The 27,852-nt window shown below is 47.1% G+C and overlaps 1 protein-coding gene across 2 annotated transcripts in view; it reads left to right on the top strand.

The window, feature by feature from the left end:
• EPAS1 (endothelial PAS domain protein 1) overlaps positions 1–27,852 on the top strand; it is an 86,652-nt gene that overhangs the window by 34,728 nt on the left and 24,072 nt on the right. For both annotated transcript variants that reach the window (XM_058551310.1, XM_058551309.1), the window contains exons 2-6: positions 12,053–12,243; positions 20,599–20,750; positions 21,360–21,444; positions 24,941–25,059; positions 25,148–25,353. In XM_058551310.1, the coding sequence (XP_058407293.1) occupies positions 12,053–12,243; positions 20,599–20,750; positions 21,360–21,444; positions 24,941–25,059; positions 25,148–25,353 (753 nt within the window). The remainder of the gene's footprint in view (positions 1–12,052; positions 12,244–20,598; positions 20,751–21,359; positions 21,445–24,940; positions 25,060–25,147; positions 25,354–27,852) is intronic.

Below are 27,852 nucleotides of genomic sequence, written 5' to 3'. Positions count from 1 at the left end.
CCCCACATTAGTGCAAACGCAGAGGTCCTCTACCCCCTGCTCATGAGAGAGCTTGCTGTCACGAGGCTCTGTGCTCACCATTCATGCTTTTTGCAGGCAAGGCTAGAGGGGATATCTAGAGGTGACGCTGGGGGCTGCACCTCAGGGATGGCATCTTAATGACTTGACTTGGCGGGTGTTAGAACAGCCCCATTCAGAATGAGTTCACTCCCTGTGCAGTTGGCTCGCTTAGCCTCTGTCCATAGATGTTCTCTTGTTCACACTGCATGAGGAAATGGAGATTTCCAAGTGGGAAGCAGCCTTCCCAATGCTTTAACTCTTCACTTGAAGGGAAGAGGAGCTGCAGAGAACTAAATAAAACCTAAGCTGGCCCAGCTGCAGCTCAGGGGAGAGGAGCAGGGCCGGGGCTGGGGAGGGAAGCCAAGGCAGCTGGGATCACTTTTTCTTTCCTCCCCGAGACGGAAAGGAGAAGAGCAAAGGGCACACTTGAATTGTCCTTACAGTCAATTAGCAAATATTTTTCCAGTTTGTCTGCCCTGGCCCAAGGTCCTGTGAAGGATGCACAGAAGTAGAAGATGTTTTGTCTGTGCCCCCCTCCCCACCAAGGCACCAAGGTACTTACAGTCCAGTTAGAGCAGCAGGAGGTTTGCATAGAAAAGCAAACAAGACAGGGAGGGCATTAATGAGAGCCAGTGAGTCATATGGGCAGGAAGCGCCTTGGAGAAGGGAGCAAGGGTAGCCAGGGAAGCCTCTGGGGGAAGTAGAGCTTGAACTGGCCCCAGAGAGGGAGTTTTAAGAAATAAGAAGAGATGAGATGATAGAGGGGGGGAAGATGTGAAGGAGGAGAGAGACATCAAAGTAGGGCTTAGTGAAATCTCATAAAGAAATGTAAAAAGAGAGTAAGATTTTTCCTGGCAGAAGAGGAGAACTGACTTGTTAGACTTTAGATGGCTTTGGATAAGGACGGCATAGGGTAGCACTAACCCTGCCAGACGCTGGCATCTCCATCATGTCCTTGGTCTCAAGATGTCATGTGTCCCTGTGTCTCTTTCTATTCAAAGTGTGGACACAGACCAGTAGAATCAGCATCATCTGGGAGGTTTTAGAAATACAGAATCTCAGGCCCCAGCCCAGACCTACTGAGTCAGAAACTGCATTGTATCAAGATCCTGGGGTGATTCGTGTGCATAGTCAAGTTTGAGAAGTGCTGGTCTGTGTGACTCCACAGGCGACCGTCAGCGGCACTCGTTCAGACCCCAAATTTGATTCAGAGAGTTGGGAACACACACACACACATATCTTTGAATGTTTCTGCACTATGGCTCTTCCCAGATGGAAACCTTTTATTCTAATTAAGAATTGGATTAGAATTCTCACGAAAGATCTAGAACAGTGAATGACTTTGAGGAATTACAGAACAGAAATCATTTAAGTGGTTTTTATCCAGTGTCTCCAGTTCGCACCACTTTGTGCTATTTATGCTTTAGAGGACACCAAAAGAGCAGAGATGGGGTCCTTTTCCTCAAGAATGTGTGGTTACTTGGGGAGACAGAAGCTTCAGAAGTGAAATAGATGGAGAGCCACACAGGGCCAGATGGTGCAATGTGAAATCTCTGAAGTGGGGTGTGAAGTCAGCACAGGTGAGGCCTGCCTGGAGAAAATGAATGGGGAGAGGCCCTGAAAGATGAGTGCAATTTCGACAGGCCAAGGAGATGAAGAGCGGGTCCTCCAGGAAGGGTGTGGAGAGAGGGAAAAGCAGGGGCTGTGGCCTAGAGGCTACAGGGACAATAAGCTGCTCCCCGCTCCCTCCAGAGAAACTGCTTGCTTCGTGCTGGGAAATCCGTTTCACATCTCAGGCACTTTTCTCTTTATCCTTCTGCTGTGCAATTTCTTTGTCAATTTTCTTAGCTGAAGGCAGTGTTGTAGAAACGGGAGGCTCACAAGCAGAATGACTTGAGCCAAACCACATATGGTGCTGTTGGAAGCTTGTGGTATCCAAAGGAACAAGGCTGCTGACGGATAGAAGCCCTAAGGAAAAACCCTAAATCAGATCTGGTAACAGCTTGAGTGTGGGAAATATCCTCAGCCAGAGAAGTGACACCAAGGAAGATAGTCTAGTGAGAATGAAACACCTCATCTGTGGCATCTGTAGACTCTGATAGCAAAGTAAGATTTTTTTTTTTCTTTTTTTAAGACAGACGTCTCCAACCAGAGAAAAAGTGTCTTGCTGGGCCTGGTTTGTCAGTTGCGGGGCTGACTTAGGGCAAGAGGATGAACAGGATGTCCCCTTTTGGCTTCCCAGATCAAGAGCTGATCAAGTTAAGTATCCTTACAGGGCTTTACCCCCAAACCACCCAGTTCAGCTAAAACTACTGAACCTGCAAGATGGACCTGCTTCTGGGCATTTTGGGGAAGGTTGCCTGATTGCAATCAAGAGTGTGGGATGTAGGGCCCAATGATAGGTCTGAGTGCTGGCTCCATCACTGGGTAATGCTGGGCATGTCACTAACATCCTTGGGGTCTGTTTCCTTATGTGCAAAATGGGGATGGTGCTGTACCTACCACAGCACACTGTTTCAGGATTAAATCAGAGGCAGTATGATGAGAGTTCTTTATCAATCAACAAGTATTACATGCTCTTTCCTAGCTGCAGTAGCAGCAGCTGCAGCAGTCTCTCCGTTTGCTGAGTTAATTAGTCCCTCAGCTGGAGTCTCCACAGAGTAGAGGTCCGGCAGTAGCAGGCATCAGAGGCCAGAGAGGACGATAGAGATCCAGACAAATGCCCCCTGTGGCTACTTGCTTTCCTCCTCTTTTCATGGGTATGGATGCCACCGAGTCTTCTCCATCAGTGCAGTGGATGGTGAGATTGGGGTAGATGGAAAGAAGACTTTATTTTTACATTGTGGGATGAGGTCCTGCTGACCAACGAGAGTGGCCGTCTTTGCAGAACCAGATTCTCCAATTTAAGTACGGTTGGTTCAGATGTTTTAAACTGGGTATGGCATGAGGGAAAGAGGAAGCTTGAGAGAGTCAGTGACTGGGTGGGGAAAGTTGCTGAGATGGTAAGCATATCCTGCTTTCCTTCCCCATATCTGCCTCTGCAGCACCTCCTCAGGGGCTCTGCCTTCAGTAATGGCGGCCGTGGTCCTGAAGATACTGATCTTGCCAAATCCGTCTCCTCAACTTTTCACAAGGGGATCACTGTCAGGAAGCTGGGGGGAGCTGGCAACAAGCTGAGTGTGTTATCTTTTACTATAAAAAAATAAATTAAAAAGCAATGCCTGATACAAAAGTAGTCATCATAGTGTTATTTATAACAGCTAGAAATTAGAAACCATATCTGAACAATAGTCAAGTGCATTGTGATCCACCCACACAATATGATATTGCTGGCTGTTATGAATATTTTTAAAGAATTCTTAAAAATGTGATAAAATGTTAAATAAAAAGCCATAAATCCAATGAGATCTCGTTTTTCTCCTTCCACCTTTCTGTATTTTCAAAGTTGTCTACACTAAATATGCATTACCCTTATTTCCTCCAAAGCATTTTTTAACAAGGAAATGATCTGTTAAGATAAGCTAGGTTATGAGATGGTAACACATAATGAAGGTCTATTTCCAATTGTGTGACGTGTCTAGTGCTGGTTGGCAATGGGCTCTCTGTTCATGTCTCCTTGAAAAAGTCAGAGCTCAGAGGTTTTGATCCAGCTCCACACATTCCCATTACCTTTCTGAGCCTCAATTTTCCTCATCTCTAAAATGGGAATAATGGTACCTGCTCTTTCTAGCCTACTGGCTGAGATTTACAGATTAATTTATAAAATGCTTTATAAACTGTAATGATTGATACCAACTGTAATGATAATTAGCGGTATTACTCACTAATATGTTGAATAAAGAAAACCCCGCTAAGGCTTGGGCTTGGTGAAGCACTCCTGTACATGCATGGCTCTTCCCAGCTGGGCTGGGGACCGCACATGTCCTCAGATTGCGTAAGGAGCTGGGTTATCTGGAGCCCCAGATGGGCTGTACCTATGGAGCTGCTTGGTAATTGGGTCTGCTGCTCTCTTCTCTGAGGCTGCCTGGAGCCGAGAAGGCCACCAGATAAGCATCTCCAGTGGGCCCCAAGCAGAATTGACCATTAGAGGGCCATGTTGGGTGGGCCTCAGACATTACTGTCAGCTCTGAATGCAGTCCAGGCCCTCTCTCCAAGGGCACAGACCATCAGAGTGGGTCAGGGAGCCGGGGGCTCAGCGCCAGAGGAGGGGAGGTTGGGAGGTGGAGGTATGAGATGCTTTCCAGGATTCCTCCTTCAGGGAAGAGTGAGTGAAAACATCCATTCCTGTGTTAGCCACTCCAGCCCTCACCTCTTCTTTGTATCTCTCTTTTAGGACTTTCAGTACACTACTTTGTAGTAGTAGTCTCCTCTCTGGTTGGGCTGTGGTCTCTTTCAGGGCAGAGACCGTGCCCCTCACCAGAGCTGTGCATATTGAAGTATATTGATGCCCTTTTCCCCCGTCCAGGTCTGCTCGATCTGCCCAGTTCTTCCTGAATTTGATAATTTAACTTCTTCTACTTTGACTGGCTAACCTGGGTGCCTTTTCCTCCCCTATATAATAGATTCCCCTGCAATCACTACTGCCTTTGGACAAACGTCAGAATGTACCCGGAAAGTTAGCCCCCAGAACCCCACCCTCTTCTAAAACATTTTTGCCACTCCTTCAGAATTGCCCTCAGAGCCAAACACCATTCTTTTGAATACCTTCAATTGTCGCAGGGCCTTATCTTTGAGGGTACATTTTATTCCTTCAGACAACCAAGATCCATCCACAGCCAAGTCTGGTGAGTAAAGGGGGTGGGTAAATGGAATACTATTGTTTAGGGTGAAAATGATTTGTGTTCTATGAAGTGTTATCACTGATTTTCTTATGTGGCTTTGACATTAATCCTAAAAGACCTCCCAAAATACTTACAGCAACAGCCATTTCAGCAGAATAAAGTTTGTGCCTTCTCCCGAGGTGGCTAGTTTGAGGGGTAGCTGCCCTTTATGTGGCATGTATTCAAATCTGTATCCTTATTTTCACCTCCCTCTTTCTGTCAGCCATAGCATCTAGTACAGTCATGGTCACATGAGCGCCTGGATAAATAACTGTTTGGTTTATGATGGTGAGTCCAAATTTGCTGGACATAATGAATGTGGACACAGTGCATGATAAAGGGAAAGAGTGCGGTTAGGTTAAAGAAGTAAACCTGGGTTTCCGTCCTCCAGAGACATGTAATCACAGGGTCAGAAACGTGTGGTTTAATAAGCACTCCAGGTAACTCTGCTGCAGGCTCAAGTCTGCAAAAACGGGACCAATACCACTGCATAATGTAAGTGAGGATCGGATGAGATTGTGTATGAAATGCATCTAACCCCAGCGCTCAATAAGTATCAGTTTCCTTTTCCTTCCACCAAAAACCCCCAAAAAACCAACAAAAAAACACGCCTTTTTATTTTAAAGCTGACTGCTCTGCAACAGTGGTTCCCAATCCTGGCTGCATATGAGAATCACATGGGAAGCTTTAAAACCCCCGATGCCCGGTCTGCACCCCAGACCTATAGGACCCAGGCATCAGTTTTTTAAGGCCCTTGTGGTGATTGCAGTGAGCAGCCAAGATTGACAAGCACTGGCTTTGGTTCTGCTCTAATTTAATCCACGAAGCAATCAACCCCTAGGTGTCAGGGCCAGCCACTCGTCCGGATCTCCGGGACCTGAAGCTGGTGTGTTCCTCCCTTCAGGCAGCCCTTGTGCAGCAGCCACACAGCCTCACTGAGGGGTCACAAGAGCCCTCCCAATTGCATTTGACCTTCATTTCCTCCTTTCACAGCCTCCTGCAAATTGGCACCAGCTTAGAATTTTACCGCCAGCCAACAGGCTGATCCAAGCTGGCTTAATTAGCTTCAGTCTCTCTCCCTAACCTGCTAAAATCCATTCTGCCTCTAAGCCATCTAACTTTATAGGGTAACTGGCACATTGTTTTGATACCCTGATGGCCCACAGGCATTAGGCATGGGAGTCCCGATCACGCTAAAGGTCAGGAGACTATAGCTAATTAAGCAACCAACCGCATTGGTACAGCTGGTGACATCTTAAGGGCCCCATGCTAGGCTGTGTTCACCTGGAAGTCAGAAACTAGGATGACCTTTTTTTTTTTGTTATTGAGGTAACATTGGCTTATAACATTATATAAATTTCAGGGGTACATCATTGTATTTTGACTTGTGTATAGACTACATTGTGTTCACCACTGAAAGTCTAGTTTCCATCTGTCATGGTACAAATGTCCCCCTTCACCCCTTTCACTCTCCCTCCACCCTCCTCCCCTCTGGTAACCACCAATCTGTTCTCTGTATCCGTGTGTTTGTTTGCTGCTGCTGTTGTATCTTCTACATGTGAGTGAAATCATACGGATCATCTTGACCAAGAGCTGATAACAGTTTGATTACTGACCGGAAGTAGAGATCTCTAAGTCAGGCTTGGAGCAATGACCCAAAAGTTAAGGAGATATTTTTAAGATTGTGAAGCTCTAGACAAGGAGGTTTTCCTGGCTGAGGTGTAGCATATACCTGCTGAAGCTTTAGGACAAGCATTTTGCTTTATCTTTTGACGGCTGCCTGGTCCTTAAGTGGTTGCTTCCCTTAGTCGGGATCAAATGGTTCAGAATTTCAGTTTCCAACTTGGTGAGAGTAAATATAAATTTGTGTCTATTAAAATGTCAGAAGTAAAAATGACAGAAACTCATTGTTCTGCACCTGTAGCATGGAGAGATATGTACATGCAGGTTGGACTTGTAGCTTTTATGGAGCACTGTGGAGTCACTTCTGCTTACACCACACCCCCAGCCCTGCAGTGACGGAGGCTGCTAAGGCCCTCAGCACTGATTCCCCTTCTTCCTACTCACACGCCATTTGAACAAAGATATCAGTTCTTAATCCTACTCGCAAGGTTCCAGGGCTTTTCCCAAGGTGAGTGGGTGCTCACTTAAGGGCAGAGTCTGCCCCACCTCCATGGAATCTTTATGTCACTGTATCTTTTTCGAATCTTAACCCTCCTCTTCTTCTTGTAGTGTATATGAACATCCAATTTGTGGGAAAATATCTAACAGCACTGTTCATGTCAAAAGTGTACAATAAATAGTTTCTTTGCTGCCCGTGGAAAAACCTTTGATCTTGGACCCAGAAGAACTAGGTCTGAGACAATGTCTTTTAGCAAGTTTCTTAATCTCTCTAAATCTCCACTTCTTCATCTATTAAATGGACTCAATAGTTCCTATCTCTCAGGATTGTTGTGAAACACATGAGATAACACATGTGGGGAAAAAAGTGCTTTCTGAACCCCTCCAGCACTTGGAGGTATTCTTATTTGTCCTTCTAGGATTGGCTGAAATCCTGCCTCCCCGAGTAGCCTTCCCTGACCTTGTTTACTCACACCAGCTTGTTTCTTATCTTGACCACCTGTAGTGTTTATTGCCTGTACTTACTTCTGTGGTTGGTGGAGATGTTTCAAGTTGTTGGCTCCCTAACTAGACTGCATACTCCTTGAGAACACGGAATGGGTGCCTTATCCACTTTACAGTTCCACGAGGTCCAGCACGGAGCTCCGTGAACACTTCCAGGTTTGCATGAGGACGCAGTTAACCAAAGGGTCACGTTTATGTTGTATGTTCCGTATACCACATATTTTGCAGGACCACCCTTTGCAGGAAGGCACCAAGAAAGACAGGAGCAGGAACTTTGTAGAAAGAGCAATTTGGAATAAGAAATAAATTTCTGAGTCTTTTCTGATGATTTAGAAAACTTAGCATAAAATATCTTTTTACAAGATCAGAGAATTCTAACATGCCATGTCCAGAATTATCATTAAAAAAGAAAATCTAGTCTAGTGCAGTTAATTCTAGGACCCATCTAGAGAGAGAATAAAGCTCAAGTATTTCAGGAAATGAAGCCTCATTGACTTAAGAAGGTTCAACAACATGACACAAGAAAATGGTCAAGATCGACCTGACCAACAAATACACTTCCAGCCCTGAGACAGCATTGATTTGGTGACGAAGAACAGCTGTTATGGCCAAAGTCTGAATGTGGCTGATGCTCAGATTAGCCAGAAAATGGATCATTATTATCCGTCCTGATGGTTTTCATTTGTGGAGAGCTTTCTAGTACTTCTGACCTGTCTATACTCATCTGATTTGATCCTGATAAATAAGACATGAGATCTCGCCCATTTTGCAGATGAGGATATCAGGGCACAGAGAATGTATTTTCTTGTCCAAGATCAGATAGCTGGATAGTCTTGTGGCCAATCTGTTAAAACACCAGTCCTCCTAACTTCCAGTCTCCTGGTCTATTTGCTAAGAGGCCCAACCTGTGATACATTGTGCGAGGAAGTGGACTGTGTATGCCTCAGTTGGGTTTAGGGAGGTCTTATGTTCACACTTAACATTAATTATTCTTGTTCTTTGGTGTTGCTAATTAAATGATGGCAGTGCTACACATTTTTGTTTGTTCTTCTGAGAGTCAACATTAGACAAATATCTCTGGGCTACGTCAAGGTTAAGTAGATAGTCTAATTAAAGTCATGCTGGTCCCAGAGTGCAACTGTAAAAATAAGGTAGCTAAAATGGAACTCATGACTTTTAAGCTGCATAAGATTCTCAATCTTTCTTTTTCTCAATGTTAAGATGTTGCTGTTTCTTTATTTCTTGCTAAAGCCACTATCTCCTACTCTTAAGCAGTGGAAAAAGTATTGGCCTAGGAAGAGATGGGTTCTAGCCCTCACTCTGCTACTAATTAGCTGTATTGCCCTAGGTAAGTAACTTAACCTGGTCAGGCCTCAGTTTTCAGATCTGTGAAATGGGGACAGCAGCAATGCCTGTCTTGCTCATCTCACATGGAGGTTGTGAGGATGGAATTAGACGGGGAGCACCCGTGTGTCTCAGGACTTCTAAGTGTCTGCTCACTGACTCTACACTCTCCGAGGGCTTGTGCAGGCATTTGCTTTGTGAGATGGGGCAAGTTACATATGATATCTGAGCCCCAGCTTCCACATGTTTAACTCGTGCTCACAATACCTACCATACTGTGTTGTTAGGAGGATTATAATAAGCTCCTACATGTAAGGTTCTTGGTGCAGTGCCAGGCACAAAAGTAGGTGTCAGTAAACATTTGTGTGGTCAAGGGAACATGGCAGGACCCAAATCTCAAATGGCATTGCCAGACAGAGCACCGAGTCCTGGCTGCCTTTCCCCTTCCTGACTCTTCCTCTCTGCCTTGTCTGCTCTTCACTCTAAGGAAGGGGCAGTGACGAAGGGAAGCTCTGTGCATGCAGATGTTGGTGTTAATGTCATAGCCTTTGCTGGGGATCTCTTCTGTCCCAGGATGGCTTCTCTAGACACCCCTAATGACTGGTCATGTGTTGAAGATGCTTTTGTTGGGGAGCGCAAGGGTTGGTGCTGGAGATGGAGTCCAGCATCTTAAAGATGCTGGCTGTCTTTTACCTGGCACTCGTGACACGCAGGCGTGATGTGTACGGTTTTAGTGTCCTGTCCCCTTCCCATCCTCCTGTCCTGGGCCAGGATGCCTGCAAACCTTGAACAACTGCCTATGCTCTGCACTCAGAGGTCAAGATTAAAATGCAAGTGGGAGGGACTAATGGAGAAACTTCCACTAAAGGTCTGGTGCAAAAGCAAAGTGACCCTAAGGGCAGGTCCTGAGAGGGTGGGGAGGGGTGGGGGACAGTGGGGAGAGTTCTGAGAGTTGGAACCTGGAGGAGAGGAGGAAGCAGGAGTTAGGTAGAGGAAACAGAAAAGGGAGATAGGACAAGAAAAACAATGTCACCTATTTCACAGTTTCTCTGAAGGTTCTTCCTGACTATCAACAGCTGTTGGACATTCTTCCTGCACTCTTGAGTATATGATGCTTGATCCATCTAGGGAGCTGGATGTCCTGTTTTTTAAAATGAAGCATGTTGTAAAATCAAAACAGTGCCTCTACCCCAAATCTTGAGGGGTTTGAAAGGTGTGTCAACATTCTGTGAATCCCAAAATACTGATTTTCTGACCAGATAATAGGCGACAAAGCCAAACAAAAGGAGAAGCAGCCTCTGGTTTTGGAAATCTCAGAAAGGAGGGCAGAGAGAGCCAGCTGGAGCTGACTGGATGAGCTTCGAGAGCCGTGAACTGCATTGGATACTTTCTAAAAAAGTAAAATCAAGATTATTTATTAAATAAGCAATATAGGTTATTTATAGAAACCTAAGAAAATACAGATAAGCAGTAAGAAAAAAAATCCCCCTAACCTCATTGACCTGAAACTGCTAACATTTTGGAGTGTAGGGAGGCAGAACAGTCATTGACGGACAGAGCCTAGATTCTGGGGCCCACCTGCCTGGTACAAAGCCCTACTTGCTCATTTACCTGCCGAGAGGCTGCAAGTGAATTACTTAGCCTGGACCCATTTGCTTGTCTGTAAATTAGGGATAATAATAATAACTACTTCCAAGAATTAAAGAAGCAAATGTGGTGCTTAAAATAGCAACTGGAATATAGGAAGCACTATCTATGTGATAGCTGTAAGACTAACAGTTATTTTATTTCTAGAATTTTTCCTATATGTGTATAATACATACACTTCTATGAAAATAGGGCTGTACTGTACTTTTGTCATGTATTACTCTGATCATCTTTTCATGGACAAATTTGTTATTATTAGCTGACATTGATTGCTTACAGTTGGGATAGACCCAGTGGTTAAGATTTTATATAAATTATTGTATTCAAGCCTCACAATAACTCTGTGGGGTAAGTACTGTTATTACCATTTGACAGATTAGAAAACTGAGGCTAAGCAGTTTTGGGGTTTGTGTGTGTATGTGTGTGTGTGTGTGAGGAAGAGTGGCCCTGAGCTAACATCTGTTGCCAATCTCCCCCTTTTTGCTTGAGGAAGATTAGCCCTGAGCCAACGTCTGTACCCTTCCTCATCCACTTTGTACATGGGTTGCTGCCACAGCATGGCTTGATGAGTGGTGTAGGTCTGTGCCTGAGATCCGAACCCACGAACCCGGGCCACCAAAGCGGAGCACACTGAACTTAACCACTACACCACCAGTCCAGCCCCTAAGCAATTTTAATAATTTACTATATAGTGCTGGCCAGTGGAGAAGTTAGAATTTCAGTCCAGGCAGTCTGGCTTTTAATCTTGCCCATGTTAGAACTTCATGTGGGCATGCTAAGAAGATCCAGGATTTCTTTAGGACTTCCTGAAAGAGGCAGGTTTGAGTGTGTGTCATCTTTCCTTCTGTCATGCAAAGAAGAGGAAAGTGAGCATCAGACAGGCTGGTACCTATGCTGGCAGGATTAGAGAGAAACCATGTTTGTGCTCACGCCTTTTTAACCCCGGGCAAGTATGCACTTAGGGACACCAGACTGATGGATGTCTGGCTGACTGTTCTTCTTGGGCTCTAACAGCATTTTTGACTTTTACTGTGGAAATCACTGATACAAAATGGGATCTAAGGTCCAGTATTAGGCTTACTTTTTTCTAAGTGCTTTTTATCTGGAAAGAGAACCTTGAAGCAGTCTTTCATCTTGTTCTCCAGAGCTTTTGACACAGCCATCTGGGCCATGGGCTATAGCTTCCTTATATTTCCCTCTCCATCACTGGGCATTTACCTCAGTCCCCAGATAACCCAGGACCAGGTCCAGGGCATTGCCAGTTGATTAATTAAATCCACAAGTCTTTGCTCAAACTCCACCCATGTGAAGCCCTGTCTGGACACCATGGGCACACGGGAGGAGGAAGGCGGTTGAGAAGACACAAACACACATGAGTGCAGAGCTGACAGTATAAAGCAGGCTGTATGTGGCTCAGGCGACTGCTGTGAGCTTGGATCAGTTCATTGGGAGCGTTTGGTTGTTCCGTGGGTTGGGGGGCCCTGGGGATGTCTTGACCAGGGGTGTGATAGGATGGCAGTGATGTTTTAGGGACTAACCCTTGTCTCTCAATTTAGGAGTAGCTCGGAGAGGAGGAAGGAGAAGTCCCGAGATGCTGCAAGGTGCCGGCGCAGCAAGGAGACGGAGGTCTTCTACGAGCTGGCCCACGAGCTGCCCCTGCCTCACAGCGTGAGCTCCCACCTGGACAAGGCCTCTATCATGCGGCTGGCTATCAGCTTCCTGCGAACACACAAACTCCTGTCCTCAGGTGAGGCTGGCAGGCTCCCCCAGGTTGGCACCAATGGCAGCCTTACCAGCCCGTCCTTACACACAGGAGGCTCCGTTGTGCCAGAGTCGGAAGGCCAGTGGGAAGTTCTCTGTCCGGGAACTCCCACTCTGCAGAACTGGCCCCCACAGCAATGCCATTGTTAGTGCTTTCTTCCTTCATGTTGAACATCTCCTTTCCAGCAATGACCTTTACAATGAATACAACCATGAGATGAAGAGCAGGGACAGAACCAAGGAAGTGCATGGGCACCCAGAAGCTGAGGAGGACAGAGAGGGCTGGGAGAACAAGAGCAGCCTTTGCTGGCTCTGGGCTGCATCCTTAGGGAGCATTCTGGTGCTTATCTTCCAGCTACCTTCTCCAGGAAAGCAGAGGTGTGCCCATGCAATCTTTTCCCTCTTAATAGTCAGTATGCCAGGCAGATTATTTGGTGTCTCTGCTCTTGGTTTCCTCATCTGTAAAAAGGAGTTAAAAATACTTATAGCACCGGGTGTCTGTGAGAATTAACTAAGATGACGTCTGTATCGCAACTGACCCGGCTACACTCATTCACACTGGGGAGTCCTTGATGGAGAACAGCCTCCCCATCAAACCAACTAATGCTCACCCTCCCTGGTATCTCTGCGAGTCTCAAGTTCACAAGACTTTTTTTCTCCTCAGAGTTCACATTCTTCAAAACACCATTTCCTGTTAGTTCTGACCAGAAAGAGGTGGGTTGAGGAGTTTTCCAGTTTCAGATGCTATGTCACAGTCTCATCTAGTCTGTTTCATAGGGAAACTGGGCAGCAGGCAGTGCCCCTCCCCTCCCGGCTGTGGCACTGCAGGTGGGCAGCATCCCAGGTGGTGAGCGTGAGGGAGGCAGGCAGGCAGGAAGGCTCTTTTGTGGTTGGTTTTCAGTTTTCCTGAGTGAGCCTGGTGCCTTGGAGCTGGGTTGATTCTGCTATCCTGTTATGAAGTGGCTATTCTGGGAAGGAAACCCAGAGCAGAGGGAATCCAGTGTGAGGTGGGGAGGCCAGACCGGCATGTGCTATTCTGGGCCCTGGAGCACAGGAAGGATATGGGGGAAAGATTTTCAGAAAATAGGATGACGGCTCAGTGGGTCCAAGGGTTGGAGGGCTAACCATGTACTGCAAATCTAAAGAGTCTCGGAAAAGAGCGGACAGGAGGGAGGAACCAAGGGCAAAGATGCTCTATAAATACTTTCAAAGAAACAATGTGAGGTGATGGCAGATTCATCGTCATAGATGCTACAGAAAGAGGGAACAATGGGCTGAAGTATAAGAAGGGCCTGAAGATGCCATCACAGGGCACATGTGAGGCTTGTCTTCCTGGACAGGTGAGGGCAGTGTCTGGTGATGTTGGAATCATTTTTACATATACATAGAGTAAGCAGTGGAAGATTTAGTGACTAGATAGAGACCCCTTCCTTACACCTAGAAACATCTCAACTTCCCTGTTATGTTACTTGAAATTCTACTCTTAGACATTAATTTCTTTGGGTTAATCATTGTTTCCTTCCACCACCACCCCCGTTCCTCCACCAACAGAGAGCCCCAAAAGGAGTAATACATTAATCCTGGGATACCTCTCTGATTGAATTTGGACTTGTAGAACGTTTCTCTTCATTTCACAGATGATGAGGAGTGAGGCACAGAAAAGTTAAGGTTACTCAAAGTTACACATTTAGCACATGGTGAATCTGCTCCTGGAATTCAAGTCTTTTTGAATCTTGGTCCATGGGAAAGACAAATATGGGAGGGCAGGAGCATTCTGCAAACCTGGTCAGGTGAAGATGTTGACAAGGGCTGGATATTGGGGGAACAGGCTAAGCTCTCTGAGCACCTCTGCCTGCGTTTGTGCTGGTGTAAACACCCTATGTGCCAGACAGAGTGGAGGAGATAGGACCAGAGTGGCCACAGCAAGACATCACACATCCCGCTCAGGAGCTGTTGCAAGTTGTGGACACAAACTGCCTGCCCTCTGGCTGGGCTTGGCCCCAGACCAACCAGAGCGCTCAGCACATCAGCTCTGGTCCTCTCTGTCCCAAGGAAAGAAATGACGGTAAAGCATAAAAAGTGTCTCCATTTGGCCATCTGGTCCTGGTGTCCTTGAAGGAGCAGTTATAAAACACACATCGCTGGGGGAGGAGGAGATAGATGGCTTTTCAATGTCCCCTTTCTCTCCCCTCGATTCCAGGCTCCTGCCACATATGCTTTAAACCAATTGTTGAAATCGTTTTCAGGAATTGTATGGGAGACAGGATCTTTTTCTTTTTAAATCGTATTTTGCTTTTTCAAAATATGCAGTGCAATGAAAAGGAGTGCAGGATTTGGGGGCAGACAGACCTCCACTGGAAGCTCGGTTTGGCTGCCTTCTTTCTCTGTAACCTTGTGAAAATCTCTTTACTGTCTTTGAGCTTTACTTTCTCATGTGCACAAAGGGGATAATAGTACTTACCTTGCTGTTTGAGGATTGAGATAATGGCTATAAAAGCCCGTATCCTCTTGCTTGCCACATGTTAGGCTCTCAATAAGTTATAGCTTAGAAATAAAAGTTATGAACAAGTAAATTGGTTTATAAGTATAGCCTTCTGGAGAAATGATGTAAAAGAAAACCCAATGTAAACGCTTACTATCCTCTTACCCACCTTTCAGCAGTTTCTATCAAAATCCAGAGTTGCCAAGCTTTTCCAAGTCAAAACAAACCATAGGTTCATTCTTGAAGCATTTCTAACAAAGGTGAGCGAGCACCCATATTGGCTCGCTTTGTAATAGGAAATAGCTGGTTACATACCTCAGAGTTCAAAAGGCTAAAAAAGACCAGGTTTTGCTTTAGAAAAGTTTCTTCTTTACTTAGTAACACGTTTCCCTTTGATTTTCACAGTAGGCTGTTCTGTGTGGGAATGTTGGAGAGGAAACCTCAACACTGAGAAATTCAGGCTGGGAGTCTGGGCCACCGATTGAGATTCGTATCACAGGAAGTGAACTGAAACAATAGCTTTATGATATTAGCTTCCACGCTGGGCCGAGAACAGAACACACTCTGACGGGAACGTCAGTGGAAATACCACTTGATTGTCTTAAATCCTCTTTCAAGATGAGCCCCGCAAACCGTGACCAAATGGGGGTCGCTTCTGTATTCGGAGGGCCTTCAACAGCAGTAAATATGCAAAATTGGCTTTTCACCAGAAAATTGATTTTTGGCTTCCCCACACTAGTACGTGGTGAAATCAAATTCATTTTACACAAGAGCTGGAGGTCAAGGTGAAGCAAGGTTTCTAAAGAGAAATGTCAGGTTTATTATTGCTTCGTTGCTTAGTGAAGACAGCAGTCTTAATAAGAGAGTATGATTTCATGAGCTCTAGACTACTAAGGGAAGGACATTAAAATGTGGGACAAGTGATTTCAGAGTTTTACTATGACCTTTTCATGCAGGAAAAGTGGGACCAGAGGGAAAATTGTGGAGGCAGACGTGGTTTCTGGTGCCTCCTTATGCCCCACTTTCAGACTTCTCTTCCCAGGCTCTCACCCCTACTTTTTTACTGTCCCGCCCCTTGCCCCACCCACCCTCCAAAGGCTTTTTTCTGTCCTGTTTGGAGAGGTGCCAATAAGCTGATTCATGCTAGGATGTTAAGGGCTGAGAGCAGTCTCTTCTAGAGATACTGACATTGTTCACATCATTCCCTTAACTTAAACCAAAAAAGTCTGGTCAATCAGCCAGGTATTTGCTGACCCCAGCCCTCTGCTACATCTTTGAAAGGTACTACAGAGAGGTAAGAGAGGATAAAAAGTTATGTAAAGAACAAAGAAGTGAATCTCTAGTGGAGGACTTTCAAGGCCCTGTGGGGAGACCAGCAAGATCAGTGCCTTCTGCCAAAGATGTGAGGGTAGCCAAAGCCTGCTACCTGGTATAATGGTGGGGTTTAAAGGGATGGCTAATGATCCAGTAAGTGACCCAAAAATAATTTCCTCCTGGCTTGAATGGGCCTGCTCTTGCAGTCAGCACACCCCAGGACGGGAGTTAGTGGTGGGTCTGTGGGCCTGGGATAGCTGGAGGGGAGGAATCGGTTTAAAAGGAAAGCCCGTGATGACAACTGACTGGTGACTGTCAACCAAGCCCTTCTGTGCCAGGAAGATGGCATCAGAATGGCTTTAAGAACAGTCAAGCAGTCCTGGATCTTCTCAGGGTGGGAAACAAAGAGGGAAAATGACCCTGGTGGAATAAAAACACCTCCTGACCAGCAGCACTTGTGACAGTCTGGTCGCAGAGACCCAGTCAGGAGTGTCTGCTCTGCCACCCTGCCCGCTCACCACCGATGCCCAGGTCCTGCTGCCCATGGGGTCCCGCCCCACCTGGGTGGTGCTGCCTGAAGGAAATGAGCGGTGCTCCGGAAAAAGTGCTCCGAAACCTCAGCCCGCGCATATCCTGGCTGTGGGGAGTCATCAAAGCCTGTTTACTGGGGCTATTTTTAGCATTAAAGAATCTTGTTGTGCTCCCCAGGCTGAGCATGCTTCGTCTCAGCAGAGCGCCTCTGATTTCGATGACCTGCCCCTCTTCTTTGGGGTCAGACCCTGAAGGGTCCTGGGAAGCAAGTAACTGAGACCTAGAACCCGAGGCAGTTTAGAGACCCCGTTGGGGGCTTACTGAGCACCTACTGTGGGCTCCTCTTTATTCGGCACCAAGGGTTCCTTCTGGATTGTTGTGTAATCTCACAGCGGTTTATCTTTGTCTTCCCCACCAGTTTGTAGATTCCTTGAGGGAAAGGATTGCGCCTACACCTCTCGGTATCCCTGACTTTCCCTAGGACAGGACTGAGCACATAGTAAGTGACACTTGTTGACAGATGGCCTGACTGATTGCCTGCTTTGTGCCCAGCACAGGGCAGACACACAGTAGGAGTGTGATAACTACGTAGTGAATTACTTACGTGCCTAACACTGAGTCAGAGATTGATGCTACAGTGCAGAAGGCAGAGTGTCCACATGGCAGAGCAGTCTTCAGCAGGGGTGATGTGCATGAGCCCCTGGCCCCTCAGGCAAGGGTCTCCTCTGGCCTGCAGTTTACCCTCAGCTCCAAGCTGACAGTGAGTTGGCCAGGTGCCTTCAGAAACCCCCAGGAGGATAAGCAGGTGTCGCGGGAGCAAATAGTTCCTCAGAGGAAAGAGGCCCGGCTGTCCCAGGGTCCCTGGGGGCCAGTCTGCTGGCTTCCTGGTCCCCCAGCCATTGTGACTTCAGTTCTAAGACATTCTGTTTCCATTCGTGGCCCCTGAGTGCCCCTCTCCTCCCTCCCAGAGGCCGGCTGGCGGGCTGCTGTAGCCAATTTCGCCGCCTCCTGGAAGCAAGTATACTGGGCACGGATGGAAACCAGTTTGGCTGTGTTGGAACTGTTAAAAACAGGAAATTTTAAGCAGAACTGTTTCCTCTGGGCCTAGTTAACCCAAATAGGGTTGTCTTGGGATTACTCCAGATTTTGAAGTCAATGTTGCCACTGAGATCAAAGAAATGGAAGAGAAAAAATCTTCTCAAATTGCCAGCACTCACAGGGCTGACCTCTGCTGTCTGGAGAAGGTGGTCACCTATGTGTTGTGATTTAAATGGTGCTGAAAACCTCTCCTCACCCATCCCCAAAATAGGTCGCCACCTGCCAAAATAGGTCAGTTTTTGCAGCGTTAGGGTTACTCATAGGACCTTGAGTTAAGGCAGCGATTCTCAACCTGTGATCCTAGGGCCAGCAGCATGCATGTCACCTGGGAACTTGCTAGAAAAGCAGATTCGCAGCCCCCAGCTGAGACCTCCTGAATCAGGAACTCTGAAGAGGGGCCCATCTAGGGCCGGCTTCACAAGCGTGTGACCTGCACGGTCCAGCAGGGCTCCACACTAAGAAGGGCTCTGGGCATAGTTTAATTTTTCAACAAGAGGTCCCACGTTTTTACTTTGCATTGGGCCCCACAAATTATGTAGTAGCCCTGGGCCCAGAAATCCTTGTTTTAGCAAGTCCTCCAGGTGCATGCTCAAATTTGAAAGCACTGATGTAAGTCATTATTTCTCCTAAAGCCCCTGTTTAAATATAGATGTTAACTGGGAGCACTAACATTGGCAGTGGCGTCACCCATACCTGGAACTTTGGTTCATTATCATCATTTCAGCTGACTAGTTGGTTGGCAGAGACCCTAAGCAGGGATCAAGTGTGAGTATATGTGTGGTACAAGGTCATTCCCAGATAGTCTGCCCTCCCATAGGCTAGCCGCCTGAACCAGGGTGTGAAGAGGAGAGAATTTCCATCATTTTGTTCCACACTTTAGCAAAATAGAGGCCAAGTCACCAGGATGCTACTCTGCACAGCCCAACTCTTGGCTGTAAAGGCTGGCCTGTTTCTGGACAGGCCTGCTCTGTTCCTCTGCAGAAATAGCAGCATCTGTGACTCTGGCACATTCACTGATCCTGTGTCCTGAAGGTGGCTGGTCCCCAGTGGTGCCATTGAAGCCCCTTGGTAGGAACATCGCCTAATTTGGATTTGTTCTTGTTGAAGAATAACAGCATATAGCCCAGAGCTTAAATTTAGGGGCTCAAGGGAAAAGAGAAAAGAGAACCAAATAAAGCCAGTGCCGTTGCAGAAAGGCCTTTGAACCTCATTTCACAGCATCCATGTGTCCCGTGCCAAGTGGCCCATAAATCTAATTGCATTTCACATTCCCTAGAACAGTCTTAACTTGAAAGACTTCTTTTAGTTAAGTGAATATTAACTTTTATAAGCAAAAAATTACTCTCTAATCCCCTTGTTCTATAAATTAAGTGAGGCATACTCAGCTTGATGTTTGTACTGGATGGATACAAATTTTTATGAGTAAATGTATGTTTGCAGTTAAATAATGAGGGAGAAGTGGGGCTGAAATAAAGTCTGGGTCTCAGGATAATAACCAAGGGCCTGGGGCCTGGGCCCTTATTTGTGTGGGACAAGAGCCGGGTCTCCATTTTACAGATAGTAGATGTCTACTTGATAGGCCAGGGCCACTCACAGTGGTTGGTTGGGGGTGGGTGCTTTCCAGTTGCCCCCAGCAAGCACCGCTGAAGCCCACCATTAATGCAGTTAGTTGCCTCATGCAGTTTTGCACCTCTGGTCTTCATTCTCTCCAAACTGTTCTGCATGCCATTGCCAGATGAATCTCCCCAAAGCCATGCTCTGAGATGCCACTCCTCCAGGACCCTGGACCCACCTCAACAGCCCAATTGCTGAGACTGGGAAATGGACCCTTCTCTTTAGCCTGATGGGCCTCTTCTCAGTCCCTGGGAGGGAGCTTGCTCCAGGCTCTACCACCTCCGTGTTTTCCAGTGTCTGCCCAATCCACCGGGCCCAGAAAGCCCTTCTTTCATTTTACAGAGTGAAATCCCTGTTTTTCATGAGTCTCCTCAAATCCTCTTCTTTGTAACAGTTGTCTCTGACCACCCCCAAAGCAACCTCCTCTTCCTCTGACCCTTTGAGCACTTACTGTCTACACTCCTCTTTGGGCGCCCAGCTCTGTTGCCCTTGAGTTTTTACTTAGATTTGCATCTCTTTCTGCTACACATCCCCATCTAGGCTTTGAGCAATTTGAGGGCAGTGACAGTATCGTAGACAGAGCAGAGGGGGAAAGAATTCACAATGGTTGGTACCATTTTAGGCATTTTACATATTTATTTAATCCTTACAACTCAAAGAGATGGAAATTATTATCCTCATTTAGCTAATGAAGAAACTGATGTTCAAAGAGGTGGTTACTTACCCAAAGTTGTAGCCTTATAGGAGGAATAGAATCTGTTTTTATTTGACTCCAAAGCCTATAAATGGTTAGGAGTGTAGTTCTGGACTCAGCTGCCTGAGTCCATTGGCTACAACCTTTATAACCTTGGGAAAATGATGTAATCTCCCTAAGCCTCATCTGTAAGATGAGAGTACCTGCCTCCTATGAGTTGCAAAGATTACATAGCATGCTCAGTGCAGTACCTGATATGCTGTCATTGCTCAATATACATTAGCAGTAGAAATCATTGTTCCTACTACTACTGTGACTGCTGTTGCATCAATGACCACTACTGCCACCATTACCACTAGTACCACAGGTGTAACCACCACTACAACTGTACTGACCACAAAGCCCCAGTCAGGGTGTCCTCCGTGTAGTGGTGCTCATCAAATGCCCACTGCTTGGGCATGTGGTAGACACTTAGAAGGTTGGCAATGTGCGTTTCCAGAAAAGTCCACATAATGCCTTTGAGCCATCCTGGCAGACATCCATCCATGCCAGTCACATCTGTTTTAACACCACATTCATGCAAGCCATCCAACCCCTTCTCTTTCCAGTTTGCTCTGAAAATGAGTCTGAAGCTGAGGCTGACCAACAGATGGACAACTTGTACCTGAAAGCCTTGGAGGGTTTCATTGCCGTGGTGACCCAAGATGGCGACATGATCTTTCTGTCAGAAAACATCAGCAAGTTCATGGGACTCACACAGGTGATACCCTCCTCTGGGTCTCTTTCAAAAGGGGGAAGAGGGGACCGGCCTGGTGGTGTAGCGGTTAAGTGCGCACGCTCCGCTGCTGGCGGCCTGGGTCCAGATCCCAGGCGCACACTGACGCACCGCTTGTCAAGCCATGCTGTGGCGGCGTCCCATATAAAGTTGAGGAAGATGGGCACGGATGTTAGCCCAGGGCCAGTCTTCCTCAGCAAAAAAGAGGAGGATTGGCATGGATGTTAGCTCAGGGCTGATCTTCCTCACACACAAAAATAAATAAATAAATAAAACAAAAGGGAGAAGAGTTTCCATTTGGGGGTAGAAATTAGTGGAAAGTTCTGGTCACATACCTCCTGACCTCTCCCTGATGTGCCTACCCTCCTCCTCTCTGATCTCAGGCTATAAGCCTCAGGAACAGACTCCCAGTACCTGGCATTGGGTTTGGCATTGCTGATGGCCATCCTGGTGGACCTAACATTGGATTGGAATATGAGAAGACCTGGTTCAGTCTTCTCCCTGTCTCCAAATCTGGAACGTGGCTCAGCTTCCTCTTGGAGATTTCTTCTTCAGTGTTAAGAATAATGAAGCCCAACCTTGTTTTTGAAATAGGTGGAGCTAACAGGACACAGTATCTTTGACTTCACTCATCCCTGTGACCATGAGGAGATCCGTGAGAACCTGAGTCTCAAAAATGGTAAAGTATTCTTCATTGTATATTCTCTTCCTTCTTACACCACCTGGGAGGGGATCTGCATTCCCTTTGTCTATGAATGTAGAACTGATGGATCATGGCCATCATGAACCAGAAAACAACTGACATCCATAAAAAATCCAGCAGAGCCTGTGAGACGAGATGGAGGGCACTGAAAGGACCTAGTAGTACTCACAAATATCATGAGTTCCCTTCATGGTGCCCGATAGCACACTATTAGGACATTTCTTTGGCTTACGATACTGTCTCCAGGAGGTTTCATCACTGAGAGTCCAGCATTTCTGCCAACTAACACCACCCAAACCAATAAACTTGTCAGTGCCAAAATGTCCATGGGAACTATTGCAGCTGTCTATTGCTGTGTAAAAAATCACCTAAAACATAGTGGCTTAGATGATCATTTTATTACCTTTTCATGATTCTGTGGGTTCTGTGAGTGGTTTTTTGCTCCATGTGATGTCAGCTGGGCTGCCATCGTCTGGAGGCTGGACAAGGTGGGATGACCAAGATGTCTCACCCACAGCTATGGGACCTTGTGGCCAGTAGCTGGAGGCTGGGACTCAGCTGGGATGCTGGCACAGCCAGACCTCTCTCATTCCATGGAGTCTCAGACCCTCTCCCTCTCAACATGGTGTCTCCAGAGTAGCCAGACTTCTTACAGAGCAGCTTAGGGCTCCCAAAAGTACGAAAGTAGAAACTTCTGGGCCTTCTGAAGGCTTAGTCCTGAAACTGGCACCGCATCACTCTGCCTCTTCTGTTGTTAGAGTGACTTACAGGCTAGCCCCAATTCAATGTGGGAACAACCCAAGGCTGTAAATATCAGGAGGTGTGGCTCAGTGAGGCCACCTTTGGAGACTAGCTACCCCCAGAGCCAAGGAACGAATCTGGTCCCCTGGTGATAAGACATAGGACAGGTAGTTTTTGATGGAGAAGAGATTTAAAAGGTCTCGTGTGCTGCATCTTACCTGTGGGGGCATCCAGCAGGTGCCAGGGTATGGAAGGGCCCATCCAGGCAGAAAGGACTTTGTAGTGACAATCAGAGCTGCTGCTTTCATCTCTTGTAACTGGGGACATTCAAGCAAAGACACAAATGGGTGTATTGTCAAGAGGACTGAAGCTTTGAGCAGAAGTGGGGCTCCTTTCAAGGTCTCTTCTGAACCTGGGATTCAATCACTGCCCTGGGCAGATTCTGCCCCTGTCTTGATATCTCCTTTAACATCTCTCTCCTGTTCACTGCAGGGGGTGTGTGCTTGTACAACCTGAATAACAAAGGCAGTGGTACCAAGCCTGCAAGGTTTGGCTATTGTTACCGCATATGCTGCAAAAGCAGACGCTTCGTTGGTCCACTTCCACCCTCGTTAGAGACTGAGCCTGCAAAGTGCAGAATTACAGCCACCCCAGCACCACTACCGACTTCTCACCCAGCCCCTCTGCCCTTCCACCTGAAGGCCTCAGGCCACCTGCTCCTACATTACACAGGCTGGAGAGCACTCCATGGGCTGTTCAGTGTTTTATCCATGCTGCTGAGAAAGTCTTGTTTGGGTCTATGAGGAGGGGCTACCAGACTTTCTGAATCCCTTTCTAAAGCAAGTACGAGAAGCGTGAGAAAATCAAAGTCTTTTGTTTCTTCTCTACTCCAGAAACCCTTTAGCCCTTGAGTTCTCAGTCTCAGTTCAACCGCTGACCTGCATCTCAGTCTGATCTTGTGACCTGAACCAAGTCACTTCACTGCTCTGTTCCTCAGAGTCTTTCTTTTCAGATTGACAGCATTGGAGCAGGCAAAGTCTAGGACCTTCCAGCTCCCAAGTGCCATGGTTCACAGCATAATTCTACTTTATGTATCTGACTAAAACTCAGATCTCTTGGTCCATGTCTCAAGGACTTGTGATCAAACTCAATGAATCAGCAAATCCTCTTTGAAGCTGCTGGCTTGAGTGGACTCACGATCTGGAAGTAAAGGGTTAATGTGAGGACCTAGAGGAAGATAAGGCTGTGAGGCAGATTGTGGAAAGCTTTGAAGGCCAGGCGAGGGCCTTGAACTTTATCCTGTAGACAGGAGGGAGCTATTGAAAGTTTTTGAGCAGGGGTGGGGTAATCTGATTGGAGCTGTTTAGAAAGAGTAATCAAATGGCAGAATGAGGAGAATCCAGAGGTTAACAAGTTAGGAGGCCACAATAATAACCTACGTCACAGCCACAAATGAGTCCCTCCAGCCTACTAATCCCCAACACCTGAGCTGGTCCTGGTGGTGGGTCCAGGCCCCAGGATATAAGAATATCTCATGATATGCAGACCCCACCTATGAAAATTAAAATTGTGAGAAATGTAATTAAGTATGGGAGAGATGGTTTTATAATCATGATGGAGGAATATTTTCTCTTAAAAAAAAAGATTTACCATTTGGGTCTATTACTTAGTGGGATGTCTTAGTAGGAATGTTTAATATAGATTCAAAGGTGCTGCAATTCACTTGACACATAGCTCTTTGATGATATGTCAGTCAAATAAATCACGGCCCTCTGGAGGTTTACTGCAGAGGCAGGTGGCCATGCCTGGAGGAAGGGGTGGGACCATTTGAAACAAGGCTCTGGATTGTTTGGTGATGCTGGGCAGGGGGCAGGAGTGTACCTTGGAAGATCCAGGATGGAGATGGTGGTGGTGTAGGCAGAATTTAGACATGGACAAAGGGGACTCAGCTAGCACCTACTGCATTCATGACTTTGTTTTGCAAAAAGTGAGAAAAGTTCTGAATGGGCAGGCTATTTAGAGACTATAAGGAAGGAAGCTATGTTGTTTGTCTTGGTGATTTATTTAATATCCTTTCTGAGAAAGGACATGATCCATGTTGATAATCTTCAAAGTGAACTTGCTTACCAAACCCCAGGAGATTTGGACCAGAGGTCTCTCTTGAGCCTTGACATATGTCACTTTAGGGAGAAAGCTGATGGAACAGTCTCCTGAATGCAGCCATTGCAGGTTGAAAAGAGCGCACTGGAGGGTTCAAATTCCTGAGGGACAGGAATGAAGAAAAGACAGGAGTGTCTGGGGGACATTTGTAACCTGAGAGGTTTGTCCCCTTGGAGTAATTGTGGTCTCGTCCTGACTGTCCCTTGGAATTCCTTCTAGGGAACCTGGGCCTGCCCGAGGAAAGGTTTGCTGAGATTATGGCTAATAGTCACTCATTGCCTCACTGCTCTGAAGTGGGCACTGACCATGTGCTAGGCACAATGGGAAATAAAACGATGGAACAGCCCCTACCCTCTAGGAGCTTATACTCCAGTTGGGGAGACAAGCTGGAGATGAGAAAGCCTAGTCCATAGGCCAAGATGGTACTCAGCATTCATGGCAGGCTCTGAGAGCAGATCCATGGGAAATATGAACAATACATTGCCCTGCAGAAAAACTGCAGTGGGGCCCCTCTTCTGAATATAAACATAAAACTAAATTCAACTGGTTCCCTCCACCCTTCCCCATCCAGGCTCCGGTTTTGGGAAGAAAAGCAAAGACATGTCCACAGAGCGGGACTTCTTCATGAGGATGAAGTGCACGGTCACCAACAGAGGCCGAACCGTCAACCTCAAATCAGCTACCTGGAAGGTAGGACAAATCAGACCTGGGTTGGAGTCCCAGGTGTGCCCCCCCATGCTCTCGGCCCCACGTCTGACCCTCCATGGCTGGTCTCCAGGTCTTACACTGCACTGGCCAGGTGAAGGTCTACAACAACTGCCCCCCTCATAATAGTCTCTGCGGCTACAAGGAGCCCCTGCTCTCCTGCCTCATCATCATGTGTGAGCCCATCCAGCACCCGTCCCACATGGACATCCCGCTGGACAGCAAGACCTTCCTGAGCCGCCACAGCATGGACATGAAGTTCACCTACTGCGACGACAGGTTGGGGCCAGGCAGCGTGTGTGCCGTGGGCAGGGCTGTGTCCTACGTGTGTGTGTGTGTGTACTTGTGCCTGTGGTAAAGGTATGAGTCTGGGGCATCAATGTTGTATTGCTGGGCGCAAGCTTGTGGGCCTGTGTCACTGTTTCATCCCATCAGTGCAGCTAAGGGGTTCCTCATTCCGTAGTTGGTGGTCCCCCGTTGACGCAGCACCAGGGTCTGACTGCAGAGCTGTTCTGGTGTTTGACTCTCTTGTCACTGTTGATCATTGTGGTGTGTACATATTCCTCCATATATGTGTCAGGCTGCCAAGGAAATTTCCAGGCCAGTCTGCTTCCCCAGGAGATGAGAGTCTAGAGATTTCCATCAGGACTCCCAATTCAGAGGCCAGCTGGGAGCTTCAGGTTCTGCCCTGGAAACTGGCCCCTGGCTACATGGCTTCCACTTGTTCTCTTCTGTTAATGAGCTCTTCCCTCAGCCTTTGCTCCTCCTGTGTCACCTCCATTCCGGCCACTGTCCAGCCTAGTTTTGTAGACTTTTTGATGAAGGGAGCTAAGCCAGACTCTAACCCCCAAAGCCAGGCCCGACTGGAAATCCTCTTATGGGAGAGTGTAGTGGTTAAGAGCGTCGACTCTGGGGTTAGGCAGCCTAGGTTCAAATCCAAGATGAAGTGTTCAGTGTTAGCTGTTATTCTTACCCTAAATCGTTTATTTGAGTTGTTGAAAGAGCATCTAAGACCACACGTGCAAGGCTGTGTCAGCTCTAGTTCTTAGCTGAAGGTGAGGTGAAACAGGTGGGGAAGAGGCTTGGGTTGTCGTGGGAGGGTTGAGAGGGGCATTAAAGCTGCACCAGTTCCTGACTCCCCCACTGCCTCACCTCTGCCCTCCCGTCTGTGCCCTGGCATTGGGAATGTGGGAGGATCCGGAATGTGGGAAGATGGGAGGTGGAAGGAGGAAGATAGGGAAGAATGGATGCCATGAGCAATGGCCACCATCAGGGAGGGAAAGAAAAGCCAAGTGAAGGGCCTGGGCCTGGGTAGACCTGGCTCGAGGAAATGCCACTGTGGCTTGCTGACTAGTGTATCACTGGATGTGGCGTCAGGGCGGGGATCTCCCAACCTGACCTCAGCTTTCTGCAGTATCCAGAGTCGCCATTTTTTTCCAGAGTCACAGTTCTCGTGGCAACTCTTCGCCATTCCAACCACTCCCCTCTCACCTTCTAGGGTTTCTCAAGAAACCCTCAGATCTCGGCTTCCTCTTCTATAACATGGAGATGGTCATACTTTCTCAACTTGTTTCACAGGATCGTGGTAAAATGAGATGATGGCTATGAAAGCCCACCGTAAATGATGTGAGGCTTTTTGTTACTGCTTATATCTTACTCCCTTGTCCTTGCCGTCTCCCAAAGCAAGTCTCCCCACTAAACTCAAAGGGCCAAGATCACTCCTGGAGGAGTGTAGTGGCTGGGGGCCTGAAAGAAGGCGAGACCACCAGCAAGAAACCGCCTTGCTCCACCCCAGTCCCACCCACCTTTCTCTCATCTGCTGGACATCCTGGGGCAATCTGGCTCTCTTCTTGGTTGGGGCCCTACTTTCTAGGCCAGGCTGAGTTTCTCTCCCCTGATTCTAGACTGACCTGGTATTGGCTGGTGCCCCTTCTTAGAACTGGCCACCACTCCACGCACATTTTAAGAACTTTCGTGAAATAGGGGCCGGCCCTGTGGCATAGCGGTTAAGCGCAAGTGCTCCGCTCCTGGCGGCCCAGGTTCGGATCCCGGGTGCACACCGATGCACTGCTTGTCAGGCCATGCTGTGGCGGTATCCCATATAAAGTAGAGGAAGATGGGCACGGATGTAAGCCCAGGGCCAGTCTTCCTCAACAAAAAGAGGAAGATTGGCATGGATGTTAGCTCAGAGCTGATCTTCCCCACACAAAAACAAAACGAACTTTCATGAAATATCCTTGAGTCATTCCTGTCCCCAGCTTCTGACTACCATACTACCAGGGCTGAAGGCTCTTGGTGGGTAGTTATTTAAGTAGAAAGAAGTGCTCTAACCTCATAGGAAGAAAATGTCACGTATGAAGAATTTTGCCCTGGAACTGACACAGTCAGCATTTATTATAGTTGTTAGTATTGTTATTATTGTAATGATGATGATGATTAGAAAGATATCCAAAGGCAGGCATCAGAGAAATCCATGTCACGTGTGAGGTTATTTGTCAGATGCAGTCTTTGTATTCAAATGAACATTCTGGGCAGAAGACACAGTTTTGTTCTGTGCATCCCTCTCCATAATCTTCCAAGATGACGAGGGAAATTCTGCTGCCTAGCCCGCATGTCTCTGGCTCCGGGTGAAGTGGTACTCTGAATGCCTTGGCCATACAGCCTGGGAGCGGCTGGAGTGCTGTGGACCACGAAAGTTGCCTATAGCCCCTGTGAGGGAAGCACATCCCTGATGTGACCCCACCAGCACTGGGAAAACCCTACTGTCCTGGAAAATAA

Source organism: Diceros bicornis, chromosome 12 (assembly GCF_020826845.1).
Source record: "Diceros bicornis minor isolate mBicDic1 chromosome 12, mDicBic1.mat.cur, whole genome shotgun sequence".
NCBI classification, from domain to species: Eukaryota; Metazoa; Chordata; class Mammalia; order Perissodactyla; family Rhinocerotidae; genus Diceros; species Diceros bicornis.
This window is presented reverse-complemented; position numbering and strand designations above follow the sequence as displayed.